Source organism: Babylonia areolata, chromosome 19, assembly GCF_041734735.1.
Source record: "Babylonia areolata isolate BAREFJ2019XMU chromosome 19, ASM4173473v1, whole genome shotgun sequence".
Taxonomy (NCBI): Eukaryota; Metazoa; Mollusca; class Gastropoda; order Neogastropoda; family Buccinidae; genus Babylonia; species Babylonia areolata.
The window spans coordinates 38,775,090-38,799,794 of record NC_134894.1 but is presented as its reverse complement, the minus strand read 5'-3'; the positions used below and the strand labels follow the sequence as shown (position 1 = coordinate 38,799,794).

The following is a 24,705-nucleotide window of genomic DNA, read 5'->3' as shown; positions in this document are numbered from 1 at the left end:
AGAACCACACTCTTATCATTTTTATGTTACATGGGATTACATTTTAACAATACTGTATAAATATGCACAGAATAGCACTGTTTCATATATTTCTAAGGTTGCATAATAGTGATAACATATTTCAGACTTTCTTTTTCTGCTCTTGTTCTTCGGCATACCTTCTTTGCCTCCTGCTTGACATTCTTGGCCACATGCTTGCGGGTTCGAACCCACCGACGTCTTCGGCACAGGTGGTAGGTTCTCTCCACTGGACCATACCCACCCACAGTGGATTCCACACAGTATTCAAAGCCTGCAAATATACAGGATAGTAATATTAGTATCAATTATTAATAATTATAATAATAATGGGTGATTATACTGCGCTCTCTTTATCACAAGGTCCAGAGTGCAGACAATCAACATCAATACAGGGGAAAAAAATGGTTGCAAAAATTAACAAAAACAAGACATAGAGCATGAGCACAACTGTTTTTACTGAAGTTTTGTTGTACTGTACATGTTACTATTCTTTTGCTGACCTATATAATTCTGAAAAGTTTCAACAGAGCCTACCTTCACGCTTTGTTTGGAAAGCATTTTAAGTCGACATGTGTCAATAACAGTAACTGTGACATAGCGTCAACGCAACTGAAGTTTCCCGATCAGGGATGAAGAGAGGGAGAGAGAGAGGGAGAGGTGTGTGTGTGTGCATGCATGTGTTTTGGTGTGTGGTTTTTTTTTTAATCAGTGATTGCTACAGCAGTCCAGCTGTGCACTGTCCAGTATCATATGTCTAAAGAAGACTGACCCACCTTCTTCATCCACAGCTCTGTTGAGGTCAATCTGCCAATCATCTTGCCACTCCCACCCTTCAGGCAGTGGAGTCTCATCCAGACTGGCTGTCACGTCCCCTTTCTGTTGACAGGCATTGATCAATCATACCACAGTCATGTCCCCTTTTTGTTGACAGGCATTGATCAATCATACCACAGTCATGTCCCCTTTTTGTTGACAGGCATTGATCAATCATACCACAGCCATGTCCCCTTTCTGTCATCAGGCATAAATCAATCATACCACTGTCATGTCCCCTTTCTGTTGTCAGGCATAAATCAATCATACCACTGTCATGTCCCCTTTCTGTCATCAGGCATAAATCAATCATACCACTGTCATGTCCCCTTTTTGTTGACAGGCATTGATCAATCATACCACAGCCATGTCCCCTTTCTGTCATCAGGCATAAATCAATCATACCACTGTCATGTCCCCTTTCTGTTGACAGGCATTGATCAATCATACCACTGTCATGTCCCCTTTCTGTTGACAGGCATAAATCAATCATACCACTGTCATGTCCCCTTTCTGTTGTCAGGCATAAATCAATCATACCACTGTCATGTCCCCTTTTTGTTGACAGGCATAAATCAATCATACCACTGTCACGTCCCCTTTTTGTCATCAGGCATCAATCAATCATACCACTGTCATGTCCCCTTTCTGTTGACAGGCATCAATCAATCATACCACTGTCATGTCCCCTTTTTGTTGACAGGCATAAATCAATCATACCACAGCCACGTCCTCTTTTTGTCGTCAGGCATCAATCATTCATACCACTGTCACGTCCTCTTTCTGTTGACAGGCATAAATCAATCATACCACTGTCATGCCCCTTTCTGTGCACAGGCAAAAATCAATCAAACCACTGTCATGTCTCCTTTCTGTTGATGGGCATAAATCAATCTTACGACTGTCACGCCCCATTCAGTTGTCAGGCACAAATCAATCAAACCAATGTCATGTCTCTTTTCTGTCAACAAGCAATCAATTAATCATACCACATCCAATTTTTAAGCAATTACAATACATAAAAACTTTTTAACAACTAAAGTGCTAGCTGAAGACAGCATATCTTGCACTTAAAAAAGGATAATGCTCTCATTTCAGTGTGCAATTTTTAAAGATTTGATGTAAGATCAATGACAAAAGTCAAAAGGGAAGGAAGAATATGGATAATGGAAATTTTTTCTCAAAGGTTGCCGTCTATATAACAAATAGACACTAGAAATGCAAAAATCTTTCTTGTAAGGTTGTTGTCACTACTAAACAACAGAAACAGGTTGCAGCTTACAAAGACAAATGATAATGACAGGAACAGATCAGTTTACCACGTCAGTCCAAGGTCTGGACGCCTGGCCCCAGTTACCACCGGGAATGTTGCGTGACTGGCACTCATACACATCCTCCATGAACAGGGTATGACCAGCATCACGATCAAACAGCATGCTGCAACCACACATTTACTTGTCACCACTTGGGGTTCTGTGAGGTGCCTTGGGAGAAAGGCTAGCAGTTGGACTTCTTATCCTGTGTTCACATGTGATCAGGGTTTGAGGCTCAGCTTCCACAGGGTGTTGTGTCCCAGGTAAAGGTATGTTAATCTGATTTTCCCCACTCCAACCAGGTGTGAATGGATATCTGACTTCAGGTGAAAATGGTTATAATGACAGGGGGGGAAGACTGGGCCCAGTCTTCCCATACCGAGCTCTAGACACAGTCGACATGAATTCACTGGCCCAACAGAAAAAAAAGTCGAAAGAACCTTTAATCTTTTAACATTTGACAGTAGTTTCTACACCAGGTTGCTTGCACCCAGCATACCAGTAAATTACATAAAACACAAAATTCATTTTTTCCTCTGTCAAATGGACACATCAATAATTAACTTTCTGTGAGATCAGTTCTGTGTTCTCCTGAATTCTATGTTGTTAATTGGTTGCAATTACAAGCTAAATTACTCTGAACACCAGTTTGATGCATGCCTAATGAACCAGTTTATTGTTATATGCAACGCTATGAAAAGAAAAATTTAATGTGAAATTGTTCTCAATGCTGCCGTTCATAGTCATTCTGATGGGCATGGGCATGCTGTATCAATATCTGTAATCATGTAAAACTTTGTTTTTATGAAAAAAAACTACAGTTCTTCAAAAAGTTTACTATGGACACACACACACTCCACACAAACCACACATGCATGCACACACACATACAAATGGACACACAGACATCCAAACAAGATGATTACATACTCATTTTCTTTACATCAATAAGCCCAAAATACCAATCATTTTGAAAAAGCGCAGAGTTGGCATGCACCAAGAAATGTTCCGACTGTGAAGCAACATTCAGGCAACTGACCTGAGTTCAGGGCTGATGTACCAGTCCCCATCCCATCTCCATCCTGAGGGTGGCATGAACTTGTCTTTGGGCAGATCCACCTGTACACATATTCAATGCACTGGTCATGGGAACAAACTGTTCTCAGCACATTCAAGCTTGTTTTAAAGCGTGAGCTTCTGACCAAGCACACGTGAATACACAGACCTACACACACATGCATACTGTTGAACACATAGACCTACAAACACACACAAGCACACCCAAAAACACAGAAATACACACACATGCACACACACTTATTAACAAACAGACCTACACTCACACACACACACACACACACACACACACGAATACCCCTAAACACACAGAACTACACACACACACACATGCATACGCCTGTTAATGCACAGACCAACACACACACACACACACAGACATGAACACCCATGAACACACAGAATTACACATGCCCACAAAACCACAAAAGCGCGCGCACGCATGCACGCACGCACACACACACACACACACAAACACACACACAAACTCACGGAATGAGAAGAACAGGCACACACACAGTGCAGTCCACATTTTAATCCATCCAACAATATGAACACATACAGTCAGACACACAACAAAATGGGAAGACTCCCACCACTACCACCCCAAAAACAACAACAACATGGTATCTCCATCAGACTCACTTTTCCTTCACTGTCAGAAAACTTTGGCCGTGACATGGTTGGTCCCTTGTTGGTCCATGTTCCCAGGATGTTCACCTGGTTCTCATACTGCAAAGATCCATAACAGTTTCATTGCACCCATTTTCACACAAGGAGGTGGCTCAAAAATAAACATGCAATTCCGTCATAAAAAAAAACAACACACAACACAAACCAAAGCTCATTTTGGCACTACATACCACTGCCATCACAAAAACAACAACAACATGTATATGACTAAGTCGCTAGTGGGACTGAGTAACACAGATTCACAACAGCACAGATGTTATTACTATGCACTCACCCTGGATTTTAAACTTGTAACCGACCAAAGCATCTTCAACACGATACACAAAGAAATTTTCTATTTTCAACTGAACTGTATACACAAACAATGAATGATAACTAAAACTGAGTCACAGAAAATATCACATTCACAATAGACTCAATCAGGTTAATCTATCTAAAATATCTTACTATGAAATTTTGCTTGCATAATATAAGAAAAAAAAAGGTGCAGACGTAAGTAATACATGCTGATACAAAAATTGCAAATCATTCTATCCAATTTCGTTTCTCCGTTGCAGTCCATCACTCCCCTCTCCAACACATCATCCCATCATCCATCCAGCTCCTCTTCCACTCCCCCACCCACATTTCTATCTCTTACTCAGGCACAAAAGTGAAAGCATGCACACACATGCACACACACGCACACACACACACACACACACACACACACAAAGCACAAACAGAGACTCAGGCACACAACTCACTGTTTCAGCAAAGACGGCCAGCTCTCCTTCAGTCTGCATCTTGTGCCACTCTGACTCCTCATTCTGCAGTCCCAGCCACAGCTTCGCTCGCACCAAAGCTGGGATCTCTGTGTCCTTGTTCCGGTCCTTGGTACTAGGATACTGCACAACATCAATATTCATCATAAGATCAAATCAAATCAAATCATGTTGCATACAGCCCGGCTGATCACATTTCAGGACCGACTACCCATCAGTTCATAAACGCATTCAAAATAATGTTAAAAAGACCAAGTCACATCTCATTCAGTCCATGTAAAATTGAAATCAATTCAAAAATATTTATTTCCATCAGGAATTATAAGATCAAAAGACGTGCTGTTAATGTGTCTGATGATTTTTTCCCCACTTTATTTCAATTGGAGTAAAGAAAAACGGGGGGGAAAAAAAGAGAACAAAAAAGAAAGAAAGAACAACATTTACTGACCTTCAGCTGAATGGTCTGCAGCTGACCACAGTGGCGGCCTCTGTAGGTGGAGTCACCAGAGAAAAAGATCTCATTGGCTGGGATACGGTGATAGGCGATGCGCTTCTGTCCACTGATCATCCAGATCACCACATCCGGCATGCTGTTCTGGGGCTATGTCCACACACATCAGACAGAAACTCTTTATTTGTTGCATGATGACAAAAGTCTTGGTGAACATGATGTGGTCGAGCAAATGGGAAAAAAATGTTGATACAAAATATTGCAATGACAATGTTATGCACAGTTGGCATGAGCTCAACTTCATCACCTAAGTGGGACTCACATCGCTCAACCCACATAACGAAAACCTACCAAGAGGCTTTCAATAAGAAAGCGAGTGACCCTTGTAGGCTGAAAATGAACTCATAAAAACCATTTTGATGGCTGGATCAACAATAGAACAAACTCCAACAGGCCATAAAAATACACACAAAAATCCCACACAAATGAACAAAACCAAAAAAAACCCTAGACATATGTACACTGTTCCTACCTCCACGGCCAGATTCTTCAATATGGTGAGGTAGCCTTCCACGTCAGTCAGGGCCTCCATGACATCGGTGGCTGACTGGCGCAGTTTGGTCGCCATGTCAATGATGTTGGCTAGTTCTGCCGTTCGGTTCTTTGTCATCAGCACATCCAGTTCATTGGGCACATGGGTACCTTTCTGAGGCTCTGGTAGTTTTTTCCTGGTCACAAATGAGTCGAGTCTCAACTCAATTTTATATCATCACATAGGTGTGAGTGACTTATTATAGCAATATTCAAAAGTTTGTGGCTGTGGTCAGGGGCCACTTAGTGTGTGTCAATATCAAAACAAAGTAAAATAAAGTGGAAAAACTATCAACAAAAAAGAAAAAAAGAAGAAGCCAAAACGCCATTATGGAAACCTGTATAATACAAAAATACAAAACACTCAGACCCGTGATGAAATATCAAAATTATGACAGTTATAAATCAATAAAGCTCAGAAAAGGTAACTCATTAATTCTTATGTAACAAACAGTCTTCTCTGTAGTCCCTGTGAATTTCTTCTTCTTCAAATCAAATCATGCTGCTTTAAGCCCAGCTAACTGCAAATGATCATTAATATCCTCATCTTCTTCACTGTTTAATTGTAATCACATTTTCAGAATACTGATCTGGAATCTTATGACATAAATAATTTTCATAAATCAACCCTGATAATGTCATTTTCCAACATTCACAGAGAAACGTTAGCAAACAATGGCAACTTTGTGAAGACAGATACTGTTAGCAAAAAATAAAATAAAAAGTCATATTAATAGGTATGATGATAGAATAAAAGATGAAACATATCTGAGTCTATAAAAATTACTAATGGATAAGTTAATAACAACTGTAGGTCTAAAACAAGACTCACATTTGATAAGAACATTCTTATCAAAAATTAGTCTTGCTTCACAACCAACAATTTTTATAAACTTTATCCATTCATAACATTAACAGGTCTTCATTAAACAATGATGAAACTATTTTAATTTTCTATGTATTTATGCTAATTCAGTGTCATATACAACAATGTAAAAGGTACACAGAACAGTGAAACAAACACCCACCCACCCACCCCCACCCCCCAAAAAATGTATGCTCATGAGTCAACCTCTTCACAATAAAGAAGAATTTCACCCAGATGCGTACAATCCTCTCAGACATCATCTCACTAAAGGACACCACAACAACACACAAGAACCACTGAGATGAGATGAGAGCAGCCACTCCACACTACCTGCAGTCATGGACCAGCTGATCCAGCAAGGAGATCAACAACTGGGCCAGCTCTGGCATGGGCAGCTTGGCCTTCACACCCATTCGCACACGCTCTATGTTCTCCTCCTGCACAAATCCAGCACAATCACACATGACAGTATTACCATCCATTTAATGCTTGTATGTCTACCCAAACATTGGAACACTTTCACTTACATGTCTACCCAAAATGATCATCTGTTTATGATTGCATGTCTTCTCAAACACTGAAACATTTACGCTTATATACAAATGAACTGAACCCATCCACCACTGACCAGGTCATCAACGATTTTGTTGAGAACATTGAGAGCCTCCAGTCTCCAGCTGACATCCTCAAAGGAGCAGTCGACCACCACACATGGCTTGGTGCCCCCCCATGGCAGGAAGTAGTACTTGCAGCCGTCAAACACGGCGTTGGTCGGCTGTGTGGTGGAGGAACTGGGTGGAATGTTTTCATCCAGTTTGTTCCCATAGTTACCTGGTGGACATAGCCCAAGACATGCCATACATCAATCATGCTTGGTTTTTGGGTTTTGGGCAGCCAAGTGGTTAAAGCATTGGACATTCAATCTGAGGGTCCCAGGTTCGAATCCTGGTCACGGTGCCTGGTAGGAAGAGGGTGGAGATTTTTCCAATCTCTCAGGTCAACAAATGTGCAGACATGCTGGTGCCTGAAATATCTACATGTGCATACACATGCAGATCAAACACACACATTAAAGATCCCATAATCCATGTCAGCATTTAGTGGGTCAAGGAGTCAAGAATATATCTGGCATGCACCCCCACAAAAATGGAGTATGACTGCCAACATGACGTTGTAAAAAATGTAATACATGTAAAAGCCTATTTGTGTATACGAGTAAACGTGGGAGTCGCAGCCCAATAATGAAAAAGAAGATGATTTCCTTATTAATAATGAAAAAGAAGATGATTTCCTTATTAAATAAACAACCACGTTTTGACTTTATTGCACTCTGATTTGTAATTCAGTGACTTATTATCATCTGTACAACTTACCATTCCAAACAAAATACAGACTGGTGCACCCACACATACAAATAAAAAAAAACATACAAAGAATTAACAAGCACAACTGAAAAAACATAATCTCTTTCAAAAAAAACCCTTACCATTCCAAACAGAATACAGCAAAATGCTAAAAAAAATTAACACCCACAAGAGGAAAAAAGCAACCAAAACAAAAAACAAAAAAAAATAAGAAAAGGAGTTTCCTACTTAAGATTTGTTTTTCAAAAGCTCAGCTGTAAACAAGTGACCAGTGGCTTAAAACCTACCAATGCTGACTTCAAACTCCACTGGGGCATCGATGGCACTGATCATGGTAGCACTAAGGAAGGCGGCATGTATTCTGTACTTCCTCCGGCGCATGTATTTCTGTCCACAACAGGCAACCGTATGACAAGAATTAGTTCAATAAACTGGTACTGTGCACTGACTAAATAATTTCAGAGATAAATGAATGTTAATCCATGCCATAAATTTGTGATTCTAGAAACAGTCAAACAAAAACTGGTCTGCATACATGTACTGATACACAATATAAAGACTTTCAATTACAAATTAATACATAAAATAAGTTTCTTTTGTACTGATACACAGTTTGAAGACTTTCAATTACAAAAAAATCAATACATAAAATAAGTTTCTTTTTTTTCATCCCTAAGAATTTTAGCTTGACAAGAAGCAACCACAGAGAGAAGGTATCTATGGTACACGCAGAAAATCTTTACATAAAAATTCATACATGATGCAACAAACACTCCAGATAGCACAGATTTTTTGCTTTTGTCTTTTTGTCATGAGTGGAATTTCGTCAAACATACTGGTGATTGCGCATTTTTTTCTGTTAATTTTTCATTATATATATATTCTTTTTTTACATGAGTACATGGTAAAAATATCGGCAAAATGTTGAATCATACGAAACAGTTGAGCATTCCATTTCTAAGTATGATTTAGTTGTATTGATCAACCTCTTTTCAAACAATTTTTACAAACACAGGTCCCTTCCAAAACTATCTATTAGGATCAATTTAAAAATCCCAGATCCCTTATGACTTTCTTTATAGTATGTTTCTGACAAGTAATGATATCAAATAGCATTCATACCTGAACCCTGAGGATGTCATCACTGTTGATCTCTGCGATGGGGGTCTCTGGCATGTCCCCAAGGGTCGTCACCAGTTCCACCAATGCTCTCCCCCTGTAGGCCACACCTTCTCCCTGCAGGACAGACCGTCATGGTATCACAGCGTTCATGATAATCGGAAATTACCGGTGAAATATCAATTGTCACAGCGATCAGGATAACTGACAATTAACAGTAAAATACCAATCACAGACAAAGAAAACCAAAATTATTTGTTGAACTGTCAAAGGGAACGGGTCTGTTTTGCCGATACCGATAAAAGAAATGTTTTTACAACAAAAAATATGGGGTTTGTCTGAATTCATGTTGTTGACATCTATCAATCATGGGCAACTTTGGCATTGCACTTTGGTGTACCAGTCTGTGGCTGTGGAGGCTGATTCACACACACACACACACACACACACACACACACACACACACACACACACACACACACACGCATGCATGCACGTGCACACACACACACACACACACACATATATATATATATATATATATATATATATATATATATATATATATATATATTGTGGCATTAACCTTTCCTTCATTCAGGTCCTGGTATTCATCAGGCAGGTCTGAGTATTCTCTGGTGGATCCATAGAAGTTGATGAAACATGGGCCAAAGGTTGGTAAATATCCTGAAAAGACATTAAAAATGCCAGGTCAATATGACATACAAAGTTTATCCAGATGCAGGAGTGTGTGTGTGTGTGTGTGTGTGTGTGTGTGTGTGTGTGTGTGTGTGTGTGTGTGTGTGTGTGTGTGTGTGTGTGTGTGTGTGAATGATTCTTTGTCTCTTAATCAGTTACTTTTCCCTATATAATACTGACATGGTCACACAGTCTGGAATTCTAAACTATTTAGTTACACAGCATATTCATCAGTACTACATCAAAGAACTGTGACAGTCACAATTATCATCCATTTCTTGCTAATTCCTCAATCATATAAAGAAAACATACCAACCTGCAAACAATCTGTTTAAACATACATTAGCCATTTCACAAAACCGGAGAAAAAAAAAAACTCTGCTAAACCTGCTGCATACAAAAATAAAATGGACAAATGTTACTTCATTACCCAGAAAAAGAAATCAAAACCAAATCAAAACATGGAGCACCTTGTTAATTCAGATCGATTTAACAAAATCCTATTCAATTTTCTGAGTCAGTATCATAAATTACACAAAATATTTGCACTTTATTCAAATCTTCATGACATCCCCTTTTTATTAACGTTTTCATGACCATAACAATACACATCACTTTCATATAAACTTTGTTTACACTTTTAAGTACTTAAAACTTCAGGATAAGGTAACTTGATGTCCCAAGAGCAGCATGCATTCAGCGCACATTAAAAAAACACAGCAAAAAACATGGCAACAACAGAACTGTCCCCAGCAAAAATCCAATCGTAAAATCTGCTCTGGAAGGTAATCAAACATACTGACAGACAAGGGGAGGTGCAAGGGTGTGGGTGAGAGGTTTAGGGGTTTAACAACAGTCTGTGTCAACTACAACAGCAAATTATCCACATGGAACACAGCCTGCATTTCACACTGAGAAATATTCTGTGATGATAATAAAATAAGATCTACTGTATTTGGGTTTTTAAATGTGCTGCTGTGGTAGCTTGCAACAGAGACTTAGTTTACATGCAGACCTGACACTATACTCAATACCAATGTGGGTCTCACATTAATCACCAAATCCAAAATCCATGATTAACAACGTTTGCATGCAGAGCAGTAATGCTCTTTAATTTTCTTTCATATATGTTCATAATCAAATATATACATATAGTAACACACACAGACGTGTATGCACACAAGCATGCATATGCACACACGCACACACACACACACACACACACAATCTTTCGTACCGAACACCTAACCAAACCATGTATACAATACTTACAAATAGATATCAGTTTATTCAAACTGATAAAAAATAAAAGAACACGATGAAAACTAGTCAGAGCGTGCATGCATGTATGAACTGTTTGCATTTCTCTACACTGGGCTGTCTGCCAATCTCTATTTTTGTCTGTCAAAATTTTGTATGCTCATACTTATCTACCTATTAATCAATGTATCTATCAAACTAATAATCTTTTCATTGCATGACTCTGTATATCTGTGTGTAAGGCTTGTTTTGGAATATAAATACATATTTCTTACATGAAAACAAATAAGAAAACTGTGAATAATATAAATGAAAGATTCAATAAAACGAAATAAAAGGAAACATATGTAAATTATTAAAAGAATCCAGTCTTAGGAGCATTTGCAATAACCATACCTCCTTCTGCTGCAAGTCATATAAAATACAACAGATCAACATGATTTGAGCAACACAGTCTACAAAAAAAGTTTCTTTTTAAGTCATAACAGCATCAGTTCAATACACTACTCATGAACCGAACTGAAAATTTTATGGATTACTGTATTTTGAAATAAATAAATAAATCCACAAAAAATTAAATCCACATATTTATCAGTTACATGATCAGAATATTTGTGTAATAAACACAAAGTAAACAACTAAACTGGCTCACCTACAACTCAGAAACATGTTGACACAAATGTGGGCATAAGCACAAGACTTACAAACACAAACAGAGCTAGTCCAACAAGGAGAAAAGAAAAAAAGAGAAAAGACAGAGACAGGGAGAGAGAGCCAGACTGAGCAGGACAAAGAAATGGAGATGGACAGACAGAGATAAAAACAAAATGCTGAAAACTCAGAACAAAAACACATAAGACATTGGACAATGAACAGCTGCAGGATCGCTGTCACCAAAAAGAAGTAATCTGAAGTCAAGTTGATAATTTCATAACATGCTTTAAACTGTTAAAGCAGAGAGAAAGAGCATTTCAAAATAAAACTGATCAATTCCATGCCACATCAAATACACAGCAAGCTGGACCAAATGGAAAAGGTCACACACACACACACACACACACACACACACACACACACACACACACCTTAAATAACAATACTGTAATCATCCTTACATTCACAAAACTAAAAAAGAGAGGAAAAATAAATGAAGAAGGAAATAAAGAAAGAAAGAAGGATAGAACATTGTCATAAAGCAAGCACATACACATCTGCTCCCAGCCCTGAAATCTGCAAACGAAAGTCATACACAAGTGTGTGCACTCAGAAAGCTACCATCAGGCGATTTTCATTTGTATTAACATATTCACAACTCAACCTAAAGCTTGCAATAAAAGTTGTTCTTGACCCCCTTCAAATCTATGCTCACGTGTGTGCATGTGTGTGCGCATGTGTGTGCCCATGCATGTACATGTATGCATACATACATATATATATATATATATATATATATATATATATATATATATATATATATATATATATATATATATATATGTGTGTGTGTGTGTGTGTGTGTGTGTGTGTGTGTGTGTGTGTGTTTGTGTGTGTGTGTGTATACATTCCATTCTTTTAAAGCCATGTTTGCATTTGACAGTCATTACCAGTCAACTTGGTTCATATGCTTTTCTGTATCTAAGATCCTTATGTGTGTTTTATTGTGTTGTTACTCTTGTTGTTAGTTGGAAATGCTGCATATGAAAAAGGCACACAAATGTACAAAGAAATGTATTTAAATTATGAGATGAAAATAAAAGACAGGAAACACTGATATAAGTATTTTCAATACAAACAATTCTAATGGTTTTTGAAATTGCGTAAGATCTAGTCACCAACATGTTTAAAATAGAACTTCAATAATGTTCATTGTATTCACTTAAAAAAAAAAAAAAAAAAAAAAAAAGCAACACCTCTTTAGACCACAATAACAAACAACATGACAGAAAGAAAAGAAAAAAACGAAGAGAGGAGGTTCAGTCATAACTCTGGAAAATATAGATTTTTTTCCTTCTTTTTTAACAATAGTAAGAACATGTTCTATCACTGTAATTTTGGTTCTTATTCAGTGGACAGACAAAAGATGAGAGCCTGAGGAGAAACTCAACTGTCCAGAAGGTAAGCAGATGACAGGAGGTCATAGATATAAGCTGGGGATGAACCAGAGAAAAAGTTGTGACAGGGTGTCACAAGTTTGTACTCATACCATGCCTGCAAAGGGAGCCAGAGAAGTGTTTTGGGGAGTGGCAGAACATGATAGTATCGTTCCACTCAAAGGATAAGCCCTGCCTCAGAGATATATGCTGTTTGGAGTTTGAAGAGAATGTTCTGTGGATAGCTAGAAAGGTGAGCACTGTGATTATCAAGTTTAGACAGAAACAAAGGCACAGGCAAGGTTGTTGTTTTTCTGTTTCAGTGATCAGGTACTTACTGCCAGAAGATTTCTTTTCTTCATCTGCATAAGCAGATTGATAAATAGTCAAAACATGCCTGGCAGTAGGAGCAAAGAAGCTGATAAACACTCATGTGATACAGAGCAAAATGAAAATTCAGTTTAATGTCACAGTGCTATGCATCCACTCACACAACTATGTCACACAACTTGAAGACAATGAATAAGTTAGAATGACTCGGGGGGTATTCAGGATGAGTGAAATGACAACAATGTCACTATAAAAGCATGGAGAAAGTGGCACGTGGAAAAAAAATCCTAAAGTGATAAATTCACCATCATTATCAATATTTACAAAATGTGTTTTCCAGTAAGAAAAAGCCAGCTGCCTGGCACAACACTGATCATTGGCACACTGCGCTAAAATGAGTATGAAAATTAAACCTTTTTTTTCTTTTTCTTTGTAAGTAACAACACAAAATAATTACGAGAAATTGCACAGTTAAAAAAATCTCATTTTGAGTATTCATAAATCACTCAATGATAAATGACAGTCTTGTTTAGGTCAAAGAAAATCACTTCTTTATGGCTGCAACAGATTTATGAGGACAAATTGATGCTTTAAAAAAAAAAATCACAAATGTCACAAAATAAAACCAATGACATATATTTGATGCACACAATAAGAACACTCAATCTGCAAGCTGTATTATCCATTCAGATCCAGAAAATACCTTCTTGACAGATACAACAAACCATGCCCTCATCAAGATTTACACAGTACAAGAGACCTCATTTAAGTAATAAAACCAGCTGTACACATAATCAGAAAGCAGCATGTTGAAAAAAACAACAAAAAACCCAACACACACAGGAAAAAAACACCCTACACGGTCATGAAAAAGACACCAAATGAAGACGCGTCATAACCTGTTTACACAATATACTGTTTTGCTTCAATTACCAGCTTGATCCTCAATGTCTGCAGAGATGCCAAAAAAGAGCTTTTAATATCATGTGTGTAGCTGCATTCACAAAGACGGCTTTTCATGATGTGGATTCAAATCAATACAAAAAGAACCTACATGATTCATTCACTTAAACTAAAGCAACAGTTGAACTAACTGTTGAAAATCCTAATTTTCTTACCTTTTCCTTGTGCCGTACAAGAAATTCCTCTCTCTCTTGCTCTCTCTTTCACGCACACATACTCTCTCTCTCTCCCTCTCTCTCCCACACAGACACACACACACACATGCATGCACGCACGCACACACGCACACACACACACACAGAGGCCTAAGGTCGACAAATCAGTATCATTTAGCTTTGCACTGCTTTTCCATTCTTTTTAAGTTGTGTAGCATGGTTTTATATAAAACCAGCAAAACTAAGATTTATTTTCTCCATTGCAGAATGCCACAAGTAACTGGTTCTTTTTTAGAGTGAAAATGTAGCTCGCTTTTGCTGGGTTTTCTTCAGTCAAACATAGGCAAGTAATACAGTATAACAAGCACACACATGCAAGAATGCACACACACACACAAAGGCTGAAATCGAATTGTCAAATTTCTTTGTCTAATTCTTTGTGGAGTCAACAGTCATAGTAGCATTTTTCCTGTGACAAGCTGATCATCTCTCTCTCTCTCTCTCTCTCTCTCTCTCACACACACACACACACACACACATACACACAAACGTGAGTTTGCACACACACATGCACACGCCCCCCCCCCCAGACCCCCCACACACACACACACATAAGCAAGCACACACACATTCTTCCCTCTTAAGTTACTGGCATGTTTGTGTCTTTAAAACTGACATTATTCCCTTTAATCACTTTTACTCAGAAACCATTTTCATTTTCTTCTTATACCTTGACAAGAACTTGAAATGAACTTGACTCTGCAGTACATTTTCAATTTATTTCTGTCTAAACTGAAAAGAATCGCCTGACTTTGCCAACAAGCAAACTATTTATGAGGATGATTGAATGCTACGCAGATCCAATGTGCTGTGGTGAATTGAGAGACAGAACTGGTGTTGGTTCGAAGCATTTAAGGTGATCAATCACAAAAAGGAACAACAAACAAAAAAATATTACTGGTGCAAATCAAATTAAATTCTACTGATTACAGCCCAGCTCCACATTAGAACAGTTCATAATTTTAGGAACAAATGTGATTCTATTATATACTGAAAAAAATAATAAATAAAAATAAAATTATATATATATATATACACATATATATATATATGTATATATAAAACACCCCTGGATACAGTTCACTCAAACAAGTGTTCTTTTTGTGAAAATGAGAAAGACTACACACTACATATGTGCTTAGTGTGTGCAAAAACAAAACTAAATGAAAAATTAAAGAAAGATTAAAATACTAAAAAAACATTATGGTTGATACATCACAAAAATTACCCTCTAGATGTGGTAAGCATTTTAGAGCAGACAGCACACTAATTTGATTATCAAATTTCAAAATTCTATATCTAAAATGTGTATCTTGATATACAACAGTTTGATTTTTAACATTATATTTTATTTCTGAAAAGATGGCAATGAAATTTTTTTTTTTTTTAATGTTGTCTGGTTGGACGTGACATGTCTCAAATAGTTTGTACAGCACAATGAAGTTGTATTCATTTTTGTCTGATTAACTTTTATTCTAAATAACATGATTATTTTATGAAAACTGATGAAGTTATATAATAAATGCTATGACATCATTTTGGTTGGGGTCTACCTAAGAATACATATGTACCAAAAAAATGCAAGTTTCAATTTTAGAAACAAATATCTGTTATATTTTGTAGATATACTGTGAAAAGTTTTCTTAAAAGGTTAAAAACTGTACAATGTACAGCCAAGAGTTTTTACAGCTAAGATGTATGAAATTTTAATTCATGGATATGTTGAGTCTCTTTCTGAATCATATTCAAAAAGTATATTTGCAGTGTCATGGTTTCTTGGAAGAAAAAACAACTCTAAGCCTGGTTTATTGGGAATTTTGCGAAACTGAATATTTACAACTACTGTTATAATTAGCATTATCATTATTTCTTTTTATAACAATTCAACCAGAAAAAAAAATCAAAATCTTCATTAATTTTCTTCAGTGGTACAGAATGCTTTCAAGTATCATATAAAAAAAACAAACCCACACATACACAAAACCAATACATCAGCAACAATCTCCTGTTCTCTTATGTCAATGATTTTTTTTTTTTTTTTTTTTTTTTTGGTTTAACCGAAAATGCAGAGTGATAATTATCTTCCACTGCTGGGTGATACAGATTTCTGTTGACATTTTAGAACTATGAAATCTTTACACAGAGCCACAAAGGCCATCCATTTGCATGACTAAATGATGAAATGAATTGATGAGGGACAAAATATAACACTGAAACCAGTCTAGCTACATGCTATTGGTTTAGCATATTCACACCATGCCAGCTACTGTTACTCACACATACATGTATAAAAAAAAAAATTTTTTAAATCAATGAAAAAGTAGTAAAAGCATAAATATATGAACAATCACACTGCGCTGAATACTGTAAATGAAACCAACATGTACACACACATACACACACACACAAGCATGACACATGCACACAGAATACATACTGTGAAAGTGCAGACATAATCGCTCCACAAAATCAACACACAAAGCGAATATGATATAAAAAACAATAACATTATATGAATATCATTCTCACACACACACACACACACACACACACACACACACACACACACACACACACACCATCAAACCAAACTCAGAGAACCCCCCTCTTCCAAAGGAGAGCAAAAACAGAAAAAGCTGGGAGAGATAAAATGGTTCACCATTGTCTCCGGCAGCAGATATGAGGGAGAGGGAAAGAAAGTGGACGCCAACTGTGTCATCTTCCGTCATCCGATCCCTGTGGTCGCAAAAGGAAACAAGCACACAAACCCATGACTAACACCAGCCTGTGGTCAGCTACCAGTCCCCTGTTTTTAGACTCTGCAGTCAGGGGTGAATGTGGGTGTGGGGAGAGGGAAGTGAGGCTGGGGTTTGGGGTGGGGGTTGGGGTGGATCACTGTCCAAGGTTGAGAAGATGAGTGAGCGAAGCAAACAGATTGGAGGCATTAATCCCACATCAACAGCAGACAGTGGAGTGTAATGTTTCGTTACCCAAGTTCAAGACATGACGGAAATGTTGGGAGTTGGGAAGGGTTATATTGTTGTGACGTTTAAGGCACTGATCCTGCATCAACAACACACAGGGGTGTAATGTTTCAATACCAAGAAGGTAAAGAAGTTGGATAAGTTGTGTTGTGAAAAAACAATGTAAAAACAAACCCACACAAAAAAGATGCTTCTCCCATCCAAACTGTGCATTCTGGCTGTCCGACAAGGTACCTACTCCCCCCTGTTGGTTCACCTTTAACATCTACTGTCCTAGAGATAGCATACCCAAGTTCACAGAGCCTGTTCAGAAACCAGAGAATACTGACCTGCATATACAATTTGAGGAGGGGAATGGGGGTGCATAAATACAAACCAACTATTAAAAAAACAAGAAGTCAAATTCATTAATACTTAGTCCATTATGTATGTGTCGAGGCAAGAGCAGAGATGTCCAAGTGTATACACACTTAAGACGAAAGAGCTGAAAAGCAGATGGGATTTCACACACGGTCTGAGGATGTCAGCACAGGGGAAATCCTGTAATGTCTTTCTGACACCCTTTTTTCACTTTCACATGGCAGGTTAAGTAACAAGAAAACAAAATTCATCTATGCTGAAATGAAGAAAACAAAATCACACAATGTTTCAATGCCTTTCGATCAATTCAATGACATCTGCAAAGAAATACATAGAGTTAGCAATGTCCACTTATGACAAAGCAAGCTGTACATCAACTTGAAGGATATGAACATGGCTATGCAGTACACAACTCATAAGTCTTAAAGTGTGACCTACTGAGTGACCAAAAATACTGAAGAAATTGAGCTACAGCAGTTACGCAAGATTAGCCTCCAGTTTTACATGAGGTAAACATGGGCTGATATGAACCGTGTGCCCAATATTCTCTCTGTATGTGAGTATCGGTACACCTTTTCTTTCGTTGTCAGAGACAGCTATTTTCATCCGATACTGGCCAGTTAATGATAGTGCTGGGGAAACACAAAGGTGCGGTTAGACACAAGGTTCATGCAGGGTACAATATTTCATGCAGGTGTACATCCCATTCCATCTGATGGATCACATGACAAACACAATATGCAGCCAATGTACAAAGACAGACATGACACAAATTTATCTATAACATCCTGCGGGGCTGCAAACAGACTATTCTACTCCATAGACATTGACAGATATGCACCGTGTTAACAGCCATTGAGCAGCATCCAATTTTCCAGGTTAGTAAGGTGAGAGATAGTAACTTGTTAGCTAAACAGAGAGTTCCCTTCATGTTTAACAGGACAGATGACAGCAATGGGATGCTGACCCATTCCAAAGCATCGCCTTGCTGTAGCAGAATGCTCCAACCTCACGTTAACAACTCTCCCCATAGGTAACAAACAACAAGCAACAATGAGTGTGTACCTTCCTGCCACACAGTCTGCACATGCTTCTGGTCACAAGCACTGCTGAATCCACGTTACATTGCACACGAATTACAGAAGAAATATTCCACTTTTCATTATTTTTCTAGTTTTTACAATACTGATAATGGTAAAAAATAAAATAAAATAACCCAACATCTTATCCACTTAACCTTCGGAAGAAATATCCTAATTATCTTATATTTTCTGCTTTTTACATTTATAATTATGGTTAAAAAAAATTTGAATGTCCATTTTACTTTTGGAAGAAATGTTCCAGTTATCTTTCATTTTCCGTTTTTGTATCGATTATAACTTTCTTTCTTTTTTTTTTTTTAAACTACCCTTTATCTTTGATTTTCTGCTTTTTACATGGATATTGTAGTTAAAAAAATTACTCATTTAAAACAACTGGATTCTATAATAAATATCACCTTTTGATTTATGTCTCTTACATCAATATACTTATACTGCAATTTTAAAATGGACAGGTCAATTATATATTTAGAAATGCACTAACAGATGTCTATAATGATCCTTGATTTCCTTTAAAATTGTACAAAAACCTATAAATACTTGAGAAGAAATCCCAGTGAAATTTTGACAACAGTAACAACAGTAATAATGATGATAACCATTAACATACATACAACAATTCTTATTAATGCAATGACACAATACTACACCAGGGTCAGTGTGCAGAGTGCTACAACAGGGAGGCACAAGTAAGTCAGGGCATTCCATGGAACGAACGAGTGGGAAAATGCTCCAGCCCCCAAGAGCAAGGCACGAGCGGAACGAGACAAAAAGACACACAAACCCTTCTCCCCAGGCGCAGTAACGGCTACCAGGGGCAGGTAACCCGAACAAATGGTATCATCCTGGTTGAGCCGATCCCTATATGTACATATAGACACATCACTCAGCAGGCAGCAGCAGAGTTCCTTCCCCTTTGACCACCAACCCACCAAAGCTAATATCTCCAGCAGTAAGCTCTATTTTCGGCACACTTACACTGGAAAACACACTAGTTTAGAATTACTTTTTTTTTCCGAGCACCTTTACACTTAGGCTTACTTACTGTTACTATTTTCTTACCTTTATCCTTGGCCATATGCACTAATCTAAATATCTTAAACGAACAGTGCTTATCCTACTTGTGTAATTCACAGAAGCCATTTTAACACGTGAAATTATGAATGAGGTCAGAATTTCATGATTTAGAACTACAGGCATTACTAAGTCACAGACTGGTCCAAATATAAAATTTCTATAAAATAAATATGAAGCATTGTGTAATCATACTGCTCAACAATTGTAAGAGGTGACTGAAACCACAGTGATAATGTCTACATCATTTATTTTTCAAGAACTCACATTTTTTTTGTATCCCAAACTTAGAAACATACAATACAAATACAAAACTAATGAGTAAATCTTTGGGAACACACATAATAGTATGAAGTAAACGGAGAAAGTTTACTAGAACTGTTGGTTCTAAAATAAATCACTATGGACACCTCTTATTTTAGTATTATTATTATGAGCGTTTATGCCTAATCTTAAAAATAAGTCCTAGGCATTTACAAATAGAAAAACAACAACAAAAAACCACACACGTAAATATCAAAAAAGAAAAACTGAACACAAGATACAAAACATTATCAAATTACTCAATTTGATTTTTCTTTCTTGCTGCTTCACAAGCCTCATTGCACCAGATATTACCACAGCGCTTATGAGATTTAACCAATTTGTACTTAGGAATAGATTCATTTGCAGCGGTGATTACTGCATTTATGAATATCAAATATTAACTGTTGACGTCTGCATCGTTTATGTTGTTAATTTGAAAAGTTGAAAGCAAACTTGTTAATTTATCCCAGTTCAAGTCTGTAATTATAGTTTGGAATTTTATCCTCTGTTGGATCTATCAACTGAGATATTTTAGGTTCAAACCTTGTGCATGTGCGTCTGTGCGTGCATGTGTGTGTATGTGTGTATGTACGGGGGTGGGGGGGCGTGGGGGGGGGGGGGTTGAGAAAGAGTGTTCATGAATGTTTCATGTAACCTGTAATATTTTTCTTTAATGTAAAGCGCCCCGAGCTCTTACACAGAAAGGGCGCTATATAAATGTACATTATTATTATCATTGTATGTGTGCACAAGCGCATATGTGTGTATGTGTGTAAGTACATATGTGTGTATGTTTAAGTATATATATGTGTGCCTAAACAAATGGCAGATTGGGGGTTGACGAATAAGGATGAAATCTAATAAGGGAATAACATAATCATAATGTACAAGCACTGAAATCTTGGAAAATGAAAAAATGAATAAGAAATCCAGTTTAAATCTATTGTAAATTCTGAATCAATCTCTTCTGTAAAATGAAAATGGGAACAACATATAATGTGCAACCACTGAAATAAAACGACAACAACAACAAAACAATGAATAAGAAACCCAGTCTGACAAATAACAAAATTATAAATCAATCTCTTCAGTTCCCTTTTCTTCTTCATTTGTACACTGATGTGGTGAGATAGAGAGAGAGAGAGAGAGAGAGAGAGAGTGTGTGTGTGTGTATACATGTGTGCTAATGTGCACAAGTGTATGCATATATGTGTATGCATGTGAACATGGTGTGTTCATATGAGTGTTTTCATACATCAGATATAAACATATGATCATATGTTTCTATCTATGTATTTTCGTTTTTCATGAAGTAAGACAAGGAAGAACAATAAAGGCATGCACAAAGGTATCCATGCCTGTAAATACATACATATATACATATCAAGAATACACAGGCTTATGCGTGCTCGCACATACACGAGCACACACACATGACACACACATCAAATGTGTAGGTAGGAACGTGGGCACATCTCTCCGTGGTCTTCACTCGTATTCACATCTGTGACTTCTTACAGTCATGTTCCATGCAAACAATATTCACACTGTAGTGCAAGATTCAACAGAAATATATACTCTAGATATTCACTGTGTGTTTATACACATGCAAATCTCAAGTCATGGATAAATATATACAACTGGTCAGCCAGTAACAGAAAAGATGGACTGGATTCACATTTTGGACAACCTCCCAGCTTGACCTCACAGAGGGACTTATAATGAGATCCATTCCCACAGATACTTCTTAAATCCATTATCTGAAAGAAAGCTGGTTAATAGTCTTAACTGCGCAACCTACTCTTCTGGATGCCTGGTTAAAGACCATCTGTATTTCAAGTCGGCTGTCAAAATTCTGCAAAACAGCACTTTAAAATATATCACATCTGTTTGTGGTAAAGTTTCTGTCCAATTGCTAGCTTTATAATTTTCATCATAATGACATACCAGCAAACTAAATAATTCAATGATGAGTTTGGTCTTCACAAGACAATGGTCAATGTTTTCCAAGAAAATGTCTTATGCTCTATAAAAGATTTCCACTGTCCTCACAGTAAATGGGTTCTTACCTCTACCTCTCTCCTCTTTTCCATACAGTCACTCATCTTTTCCAGGATTACATCCATTCAAGGACCTAAACATACTGGATAACTTCTTGCAGAAATTCATCTGAACACATAAACTTATTCCGTTCCTTTGTAACCTCCAAATGTTTTGTCAAGCACACACAAAAAAAAGAACAACCAGAGAAATGTCTGTTCTCGTTGTGGAAGAGATATCATTGGCTTAGCATGACACAACCCTTCAGTTTGAAAAAAACAATCAAAAAGTCAGAGGACATCTTCAATCTTACCAGTCTTTGATGGTGAACTTGATCCTTTCACACATGGATGGAAACTGCAAGGAGAAATGAGAAAAAGTAGTCAAACCTTTCAAATGCTGTACTTAAGTCACAAAATACAATAGTTCATCTTCTTGATTATGTGCTGGTTAAATCTGTCCTCTCAACTTAGCAGTAAAGAATGCATCTAAAACGACAAACTGAACATCCATTTTGATTTAACTAATTCATTATTTCCAACCACATATATTTCTGTGAGAACCTACCCAACATCAACCAGCATCACTTTTTTTTTTTAAATCTCACTATACGTGAGATATGTTTTAAATATGTTTTTAAAGAATGAAGACTGTTTTCCTAAATGTGCTATTCATCAACCATAAATCAGTTTTACTGAAGAAGTTTTCACTGTTCACTGTGCAAGCTTTCAGTTCCCTCATAACTTTTTTTAAGGCAACTGAAGCTGCGTGAGAATATTAACACTGTTACTTTTGTTTATTCTATTGTGTGTATTATCTCAATTGTGAACTGACAAAAAACATGTAGAATGCCTTATCTCCCCAGAGCCCAAGGTGCTGATGACCTACCTGCAGCCCCAGTCTCAGCTCCTGGTTCCACTCTGGGTGGTCTGAGCAGTACACAATCTTGGACCTGATCTGTTGACACATACCGTGAATAAATGAGGTATTGACTCCTGGAGACCAGCTACTCGCAATGACATGGTGACAAGCTACTCAAAATGAAATGTAGAGCAGCCGCTAATAATGACATGTAGACCAGCTACTTTAAGTGATCTGTGCACCAGCTACTTGTATTCATAATGACCTGTAGACCAGCTACTCCTAATGATATGTAGACCAGCTCTTCTTAATGATCTGTTGACCAGCAATTTCAAATGACCCGCAGACCAAGTACTCCAAATGACAAATATTTTCCATGTGTGAAGTCTGTGATCTCACTACGTTAAAATAACAGTCCTCCACAAATAAAGGGTTTTCAGAAAATGTAGAAATTATTCACCATTAACCAGAATGTACCCCAGTAATTTGCTGCATCATAACCTGACTGATAGGTCTTGCACACTGTGGAAATGAAAGGAGCTATGGGGTCAGTGACAAAAACTGTTAACAATTCAAACCAAAAACAACAATACAGCAATAAAGAATTAAACTGGGTCCAATAAATATTGTATGAATTCCAATACACAACCTAATACACATCTCACTAACATCACAATACCTTGGTCACTGATAGCCCGAGTTTATGTCCGAGACCAGTCAGATGTTTGAGGTCACACCATTTTTCTGACATACCTCCTTGCCAGCAAAGGAGAAGATGAAGTAGGGATCCACCAGTTCTTTCTGTTCATCTCCAAATCCAAACACCTTCTTCACACCTTCCAAGAACTTGGAATCCACTGTTTACAGAAATAAAACCTTTCAAAAACAGCTCACAAAACAAACATCCAACTACACTTTTCATCTCATAAATACTAAAGCCATATAAACTGGCATGCTCGTTCATGGCTGTATTTTATGTCCTATCAGCTCACAAAATGTACAACCAACAAGTTCACAGGCACACATTCCATCCACATGGAAATCCATGCATGCTTGCAAGCACACACACACACACACACACACACACACACACACAATTTTATACTTCACTGACACCTGCAAAGCACAGCAAAAATAAATATTTCACTTTCAGCGAATGAAAAATCAAACTATAAAATTAAGTGCACAAATGCAAAAAACAAACAATAAACAATGATGAGCATCGGTTCTGTCATGACACAAGCTATCAGTCAGTCAAGAGAAACACTCATTTATCCACACTTAGTTCTGTCATGACACAAGCTATCAGTCAGTCAAGAGAAACACTCATTTATCCACACTTATTTCTG

The 24,705-nt window shown here is 37.4% G+C and overlaps 1 protein-coding gene across 5 annotated transcripts in view; it reads right to left on the bottom strand.

The window, feature by feature from the left end:
* Nucleotides 1-24,705, bottom strand: part of LOC143293686 (myoferlin-like) — a 106,741-nt gene that overhangs the window by 38,912 nt on the left and 43,124 nt on the right. For 4 of the 5 annotated variants that reach the window (XM_076604844.1, XM_076604847.1, XM_076604848.1 and 1 more), the window contains exons 11-27: nt 24,110-24,213; nt 23,384-23,452; nt 22,809-22,852; nt 17,291-17,367; nt 9,661-9,761; nt 9,078-9,191; nt 8,243-8,342; nt 7,220-7,422; nt 6,922-7,028; nt 5,665-5,860; nt 5,130-5,282; nt 4,664-4,804; nt 3,870-3,956; nt 3,187-3,266; nt 2,154-2,271; nt 795-897; nt 159-292 (exon numbers count right to left, since the gene is read on the bottom strand). In XM_076604844.1, coding sequence (XP_076460959.1) covers nt 159-292; nt 795-897; nt 2,154-2,271; nt 3,187-3,266; nt 3,870-3,956; nt 4,664-4,804; nt 5,130-5,282; nt 5,665-5,860; nt 6,922-7,028; nt 7,220-7,422; nt 8,243-8,342; nt 9,078-9,191; nt 9,661-9,761; nt 17,291-17,367; nt 22,809-22,852; nt 23,384-23,452; nt 24,110-24,213 — 1,931 coding nt within the window. Of the gene's footprint in view, nt 1-158; nt 293-794; nt 898-2,153; nt 2,272-3,186; nt 3,267-3,869; nt 3,957-4,663; nt 4,805-5,129; nt 5,283-5,664; nt 5,861-6,921; nt 7,029-7,219; nt 7,423-8,242; nt 8,343-9,077; nt 9,192-9,660; nt 9,762-17,290; nt 17,368-19,859; nt 19,937-22,808; nt 22,853-23,383; nt 23,453-24,109; nt 24,214-24,705 lie in introns of all 5 variants that reach the window. The other variant, XM_076604845.1, reaches the window with a different exon arrangement.